Genomic DNA, 7,243 nt, shown 5'->3' on the forward strand with positions numbered 1-7,243 from the left:
AAAATTTTATATGAACTATTTCTTGTAAATTTGGACTATTACTACTATAGAACTCAAGATTTTAACCCATATTCCAAATGCCTTTAATCATGTGGTTAGCACATCATCTAAGTTGTACAAACTAATTACCTTATTTTTATTTATTTATTTATTATTTTTTTGGTGATCGTGATTGTTTGGTTTCGTTTGTATACATCTCAACTAATCTCTTAGGTTTCTTAAGTTGATGGTCAGGTAAAACCCCTCAGTTTTTATCCCTATTATCAACCCATGTGGGTCTAAGTTAAGACATCTTTAGTAATACACCTCAAAAATCCTAGTTAACGGTTGGGCCCCTTATTGATGGTTTACTTTACCTTATTATTAATACATTTAGTCAATAAAAATCTTATCATATATATAGGTTTATTTTCTAAACAACCAAACTTAACTATAATTAGGCAGACTAAAAAGATGATTAACATATATGAATAGAATTTACAGGAGGGATAATAATTAACAATATGTTGTAGAATCATTCTACTTAAGGTGTACCAGTAACCATATGATAATTAACAATATGTTTAATTTATTATATAATTACACTGTGTAAAAGATCCCTCGAATCTTAATATATTGCATGCAGCTTCCAGGAAGGAGAAGGCCTTCATGAATGAAAGGTTGCAAGAAACTCACCACAAAAACCCAATATTCATTTTTTTTTTTTTTTTTTTACTTCTTAGCTTCAACTTCACTGATCTTTCCGCGAAGATCCCTGCTGTTCCTTCCAAATAATTCACTTTATATAAACCCCCCTCTCCCTCCTCTCCTCGCATCACAAATTCACATCTTCTATTCACGTATATAGCCATTAACATTCAATTCTAACTCTTCAACCTGTTCTGCATAATTAAGAGTTTATTATTTGACGAGAATGGCGTTTTTATTAGATGAAGTAGCCGATTTCGAGGACTTCTTTCCATCGATGATAACGCGACTAGGAACAGAAGGGTTTATCTGCGAGCTGTGCAACGGGTTTCGTTTGTTGATGGATTGTGAGAAGGGTTTGATTACGTTCGAAAGCTTGAAGAGGAACAGCTATCTTCTGGGTTTAAACGACATGATGGATGATGAGATTGTGTGCATGTTGAGTGAAGGTGATCTTGATGGAGATGGAGCGCTTAATCAAATGGAGTTTTGTATTTTGATGGTTAGGTTAAGTCCAGGGTTAATGGAAGGTTCGCCTCAATGGATGATGGAAGATTTGTATGTGTAAAATTTAAAAATTGGGCATGCCTTTGTTTAATTATAATTTCAAAATTACAAAGTAATCAATGCTTTTAATATTGAAATTATATATTCAGAAATTATGTTGGGCATATTCAAGATGTTGTTCTCGTTGCAGCTTTTAATGATTCATGACCTAAATCAATAAAAAATTCATGCATGTTTGTATATATTCTTGAATCATTTCTGGTAGTGTTTGTGTAGAGGCAAAATTTGCTTTGTGTCGCACAAAAGCTCGTCGGAGATGGTTGAATTTCTGGTAGTGTTTTGTGTAGAGGCAAAATCTGGGTTAGGCATTGTTATAGTTGATAGGCTGAATTAGCAAGATGAACAAGTATAGAAATTACCAAAGAAAACCGTCTGAACACTGCGTATTATAGTGTAACACTTTAGTGTAAAAGGAGAGATAAAAGTTAAAAGGGATTGTTTTAAGTAAAAAGAGAGTTAAAAGTTGCCTTTTTTCCATTAATTTGAATGACACTGCTTCTGCGGTTTTACAGTATGAAATTTCACAGACCATGAATTGTATATAATATCAATGTTAATTTAATTAACTTATGTATTATTATCACTGTTTTAAAATTAGGTCCGGCTGGCCGATTCAACCGGTCGGACTGGGAATTGGGGCCTTCTTTGGGTCGATGAAACTTGAAAACCCTTTTAGCATTTAATCCAGTTTAGCATTTAATCCAGTTTAGCCTTTAGTTAGACTAAGGAAACAATAGTGAACCGCAGATTCAACCAGTCAGGTGTCAAAATCAAGTCACAAAATTAAAATCCATTACCTGATTGCGGACCACTTTTCGGCACCCCCTACCCCCTCCCACTCACCGCCCACCCTCACTTGACCGTCGTGCCCCTCGCTCCAGCCGCAGCAAGCCCCATTTATTTACATCATTTTGCATGCATGCAATTGATATTATTGGAAGCAATTATAAGTTTAAAACTTAAATTAACTTGCAGAGTAACATAGATTTTTCGCATTAATTAATTAGATAAATAATCTGAGAAAAATAACAAAACCACATCCATATGATAAACGTTCATATATATAATTAGTCTTTTCTGTGTTGTTAAGTTAATTTCTGCTAACTAATTATGAGCTTTGAAAGATTTTCCTTGAGCATCATAGCCTTATTAGGCATCGGAAAGCTACTTTTACCTACCAATTAACTTTGTGAAATAGTTTTTAAAAACGCTGATTTTGACAGATGGAACTTATTTTTTATACACCAAACTCGCCTATTAATGTGAAAATGATTTGGATGAACGAATTCAAAAGGTCAAAGTAATGTCAAGTGCGGTAAGATAGAATATTTTGTCCCTTTCTCATATCTCCAACAAATATTATATCATGTACAACACTCGGGTCCTCTCGCTCACTCTAAGGGACCCTTAGGGAGTTCCACAATGGGCCATGAATTCGTAGACTTGAACTCAACTAAATTGGGCCTCTGGCTTACTTATGAAATGACTCTTTAGAACGAGATGAGTGCTTATAATAATTACAAGAGTTTAGCAATTTTCTATTGTAAGTATGTGTGCGCACGCGCCAAAATATTGAAATGTGGGGGAGAAATTATACTAAGCTCTAAAACGTATATATATATATATATATATAATTTATATATATTATATATATATAATTATTATTATATATATATATATATATATATAAATATATAATATATATATATATATATATATGTGTGTTGTGTGTGCGCGCGCGCGCGCGCGTATAGGTCTGAGTGTCTGCACAGCGCACGTGTCTGCGTGTGCATGTGTGTGTGTGCGCGTGCCGCACCAAAATCTTATATCAGTTAAGAGATGAGAGTCTTAATCTCTTATTAACACAAAGACACTGTCATTACTAAAAACGTATTTTTAAATAAAACTGTATGAAAGACAAACCATGCAAGGCTTGAATATTCTTGAACTAATAGAATGATAATATAGTATTCCATTCATATAAAATTTAAAATAAAATAAATAAAAATTCCTCTGCGATCCCTTGAATTTGGACTCATTATTTATATGGTCATCAAAATCCAATAGTTGAAACTAGAAAATGTTTGCTCGCTATCAAAGTACGACCCTTTTACTAACAGTGTCTAACACTAGTCCAAACCGCAACAAGGAAGGCGACAAAACGACATACTGATAGCCGGTAGCACTGGCCTAAGCCAAAGCCAAATTGTGGACCTCACAATTCACATTACTCATCACATCACTCTACACGTCACTTTTCTCTCAGTCCCCCAACTCGATACTCATTCCGTCTTTCGTTCATTAACATTTATTTTAAAACACGCTGTAGCTGTCTGTCCTCTCAGTCTTCATACAAGAACCTTATATCTTCTTCCTCCTCACAACACTCCCCTCTCTCTCCTCACTTATTCTCACAATTGGTGGCTCCTGTTTCCCTCGTACCACTGCTTGCCACCTCGGATCTCTTCACGTGGGCTTCTGCCACCTCACCCTCCCATCCCCCACCCCGTCCCCGGGCCACTAGGGCTTCTGCTTAACTCAATTATGAAGAGGAACAATATATAATTTCAAATTGGTCATGGGTGAACCACCACCACAAACCAGCTCCATCGAATCTCTTTCTGCCCAACGTTTTTCGGGGCCCATCCTGTTCATGCCTTTTTTTTTTTTTTTTTATATTGTACTTGTTTTTTTTATGTGGATAACGTTACGTTAAAGTTATTCATTAGAATATTATTCCCAAAAATAAAATTATTGTTTAATAGGAAAGACAACTGCTTGATTGTCTTCGATTTATTTCATATTTTAATATCAATCAATACTCGCATTATATATATTACATAGTTTTGTTAATAATGTTTGTGTCACTTTTATAACTTATCATTAAATGTTACTACTATATATAAGTTACATTTTTTAGAATGAAAATTTAAAAAAAAAAAATTACCTTTTACGTGTAACATTATCCGTATTCAACGAATATTTAAAAGATCAAATAAATTTATATTCACTTCATTGTTAAGAAACAAGATTAGTGATTAATGAGATCAAAATAAAGAGAAAAAAATCGATTTTTGGTAGGTAAATGTATCTTCTCGTTAAGTAGTACAAGTTCAAATTGAACAATATCACCTTATTTGAAACTATATAACTAGAAAGGCAATAATACATCATATTTGAGGTTGAATTATGACATAATGACATGGAGGTGTAAACAATGACTACCTATTTTTTCTATTCTATATAATTTAGAATAACATTATTGAGGTATTTCTAGTGTTACTTGCATTGAATAAATAGTTAAAAAAATTATTGTAACAGAGTAATGGTATATATCTTGATATAAATTTTTATTTTTTATTTTTAAGTGATTTTTGTTATTATAAACAAATAATAGTGGTATATAAGATTCATAAGGAAGAAATTTTTGTTTGGTGGGCAAAGTGTCATGTATTTTAGTCTTTAATTGTAGTACTTCAAAGTGAATATTTAGAAAATTAATATCATCACGTAATTACTAAAATTACGTTTTCAATAATTTACTTAAATTTTTTATTTTATAATACCATATCCTATGCCATCACCTTAGATGGAAAAATAATCAAAATTGTGGATAAAAATGACAATAACAGAATTATTTTTAATAAAAACAAAAATAAACAATAAACTTTTTCTTAAAAAGAAGGGAAAGCCAAGCCATAGAGCATTGGCGAAGGCATGGCCGCATGGGTAAGCGTGGGATTAGGGACCCACCGTACGCGTAAGAGGCTTATTGGCTTAATCGAAAGTTCGGGTGAGTGTCACATGGGCTCTACCCCATTGTGGACTGAAATTGTCCACGTAGGACGGACTAGAGAATCTGCCGTGCCCTTTGGTTTAGTTGACACATCCTCACCCAATCCCCATGAAAATATCTCAGTAATTGCTGCTACACACGCAACGTATTCCGTCCATAACTGACTCTCCACGTGGCACCATTTTTAGAGAACCCTTTATTAATTGCATTATTAAAGGACTAAGTAGAGATCCGGTGTACACGACATCACACACTCTGACGAAAAACACGGAATAATCAGTCGCCACGAAGAATCAGTGTGTGCTTGCTAGCCATTTATTCCTTGCAGTACGGTGATTGATTCTGATAATGTTTCTATTTTCAAGGGGTACTTATGTACGTATCTTTTACTAAGTATACCAGAATTATATTTAAAATACGATTTTCTTAAGAGATATTTTTCTATAAAGTAATTCCGAGTATTTTTCCAAATATATAATTTTATTTGAAAGTATTTTGTACAATGCTATTGTACTTGTTTGCACACCAGATAAACCCGAGAAGATTTTAATCCGTTCAACTATGAAATGACTAGTCTACCCTCGGAATTAACTTGATTAAATGCGAAAAATCAGGGCTGTTTGGTTTCAATAAATAAGTTCAAGTAATCAGATTCATTTCTTTCTGTATGTTTTCTATTTCAACTGCGAAAGAGAAAGAGCCAAACAAAGAAGAAAAGGAAGAAGAAGAAGAAGAAGAGGAGGAGAAAAAGAGAGAGAATGAGAAAGTGTGAGCTGTGTGAATGTGTGGCGAGAATGTACTGTGAATCGGACCAAGCTAACCTGTGCTGGGACTGCGATGAGAAGGTTCACCGAGCCAATTTTCTTGTAGCCAAACACTCGAGGAGTCTCTTGTGTCACGTCTGTCAGTCTCTCACGCCGTGGAAAGCCTCAGGCCCGAAGGTCGGCCCGACGGTTTCTGTGTGCGACACGTGCGTCACTTCTGCTCAATGTGAAGCTCATGATACTGAACTTGTTAAACCTGAGAATAATCAGACCGAAAGAACCACCGGTGATGATGATGATGATGTTGATGAATATGATGAAGATGATGAAGAAGAAGATGATGATGATGAATATGATGATCTTGATGAGGAGGAAGATGATGAAAATCAAGTGGTTCCGTGGTCAGGTGATTCACAGTATCCTCCTCCTCCTGTAGCGAGTTCTTCATGTAGTAGTATCAGTGAAGAAGAAGAGGTTTCATTGAAACGAGGCCGCGATTGCGGTGATTTTTACTCTGATGTAAGGCTTCTTCCAATCTCACTTTGTTTCTTCTATTGTTAGTTTAATGAGTGATCTGTTTCTCTGGATCTGGCAGAATGCGATTCTGAAAACAAAAATTTTGTTTCTACTGTTTCGATTTTTATCAAATGAGTGAAAATAGAAATTTTTTTTGTTTTTGTTTTTTCTGAACAAATTAATTGTTAATTTAGTGAAGCGGAGGCTAATGAGTGCTTTAGTGGAAGCTTTTTTCATTTGCTACCTGAGTCTCGATATTTTCAATTTCTTTCGCTTTCTTTATTTTTCTTTGCAACCAAACAGGACATGATTTTCTCGAGAATTTTATAAATGCAGGATGAAATCGGTTGTTCAACTTCTCAACCGTGCTCTAGAGCAGCCGCTAACGAGGAAGCGAACTCTTCTTTGAGCACATTTAGACCGTTGAAACAAGCAAGAACAACAGCTGAGGAAGATCGTGGTCAAGCAGACTCAAGATCAAGGACTGTTATTAGCTCTCTGCAGAGACTCCAAAAACAGATGATTACAAACGACGGTGACGCCTCCGCCACAATTCTTGGGATCTATCAACTGAGCAGAGATAAGAACCGTTGATCTCCCTTCCACTGTTGAACTCAGCAAAGACGAGAACCGTTAATTTCTCTTCCACTAACCTTACATTATGAGGTAGCTTTGTTCTTTAATTATCACTAACCAAAGTTAATACTCCTTAGCCTTAGTTAACTTTGTTTAGATCAAAGGGGCCTATTTAATCTTTCTTGTGAATTATTAAAAAAAAAAAAAAAAAAATTGTTGCCATCGTATTGGTTCCTTGAAATAGTACATGTGTACTTATTGTGCACGTATTTCCTGTCGTTTGTTAATGTATGTCTTCGAGGATGTAATTTGAATCTTGATTTTAAGTCTGTTAAAA

General features: G+C 34.7%; 2 protein-coding genes across 2 annotated transcripts; both read left to right on the plus strand.

Annotated features, from left to right (window-relative positions):
• The first annotated feature begins 913 nt into the window (after positions 1-913).
• LOC116138481 (calcium-binding protein PBP1-like) lies at positions 914-1,401 on the plus strand. Its single transcript, XM_031424191.1, has 2 exons — positions 914-1,245; positions 1,344-1,401. The coding sequence occupies exons 1-2, from the start codon at positions 914-916 to the stop codon at positions 1,399-1,401; spliced, it is 390 nt and encodes a 129-aa protein (XP_031280051.1).
• Positions 1,402-5,808: 4,407 nt separating this feature from the next.
• Positions 5,809-7,243, plus strand: LOC116138537 (zinc finger protein HD1-like). Its single transcript, XM_031424249.1, has 2 exons — positions 5,809-6,333; positions 6,667-7,243. The coding sequence occupies exons 1-2, from the start codon at positions 5,809-5,811 to the stop codon at positions 6,922-6,924; spliced, it is 783 nt and encodes a 260-aa protein (XP_031280109.1). The 3' UTR covers positions 6,925-7,243.

Source organism: Pistacia vera, unplaced genomic scaffold (assembly GCF_008641045.1).
Source record: "Pistacia vera cultivar Batoury unplaced genomic scaffold, PisVer_v2 Contig341, whole genome shotgun sequence".
In the NCBI taxonomy this organism is placed as follows: Eukaryota; Viridiplantae; Streptophyta; class Magnoliopsida; order Sapindales; family Anacardiaceae; genus Pistacia; species Pistacia vera.

What these genes read in the sequence shown, in the direction of transcription:
- LOC116138537 (XM_031424249.1), top strand. Translation starts at nt 5,809, where the DNA reads ATGAGAAAGTGTGAGCTGTGTGAATGTGTGGCGAGAATGTACTGTGAA. An exon ending in GCGGTGATTTTTACTCTGAT is followed by an intron (nt 6,334 to 6,666) that starts GTAAGGCTTCTT and finishes TTATAAATGCAG; the next exon opens with GATGAAATCGGTTGTTCAAC.
- LOC116138481 (XM_031424191.1), top strand. Translation starts at nt 914, where the DNA reads ATGGCGTTTTTATTAGATGAAGTAGCCGATTTCGAGGACTTCTTTCCA. An exon ending in CAATGGATGATGGAAGATTT is followed by an intron (nt 1,246 to 1,343) that starts GTATGTGTAAAA and finishes TTATATATTCAG; the next exon opens with AAATTATGTTGGGCATATTC.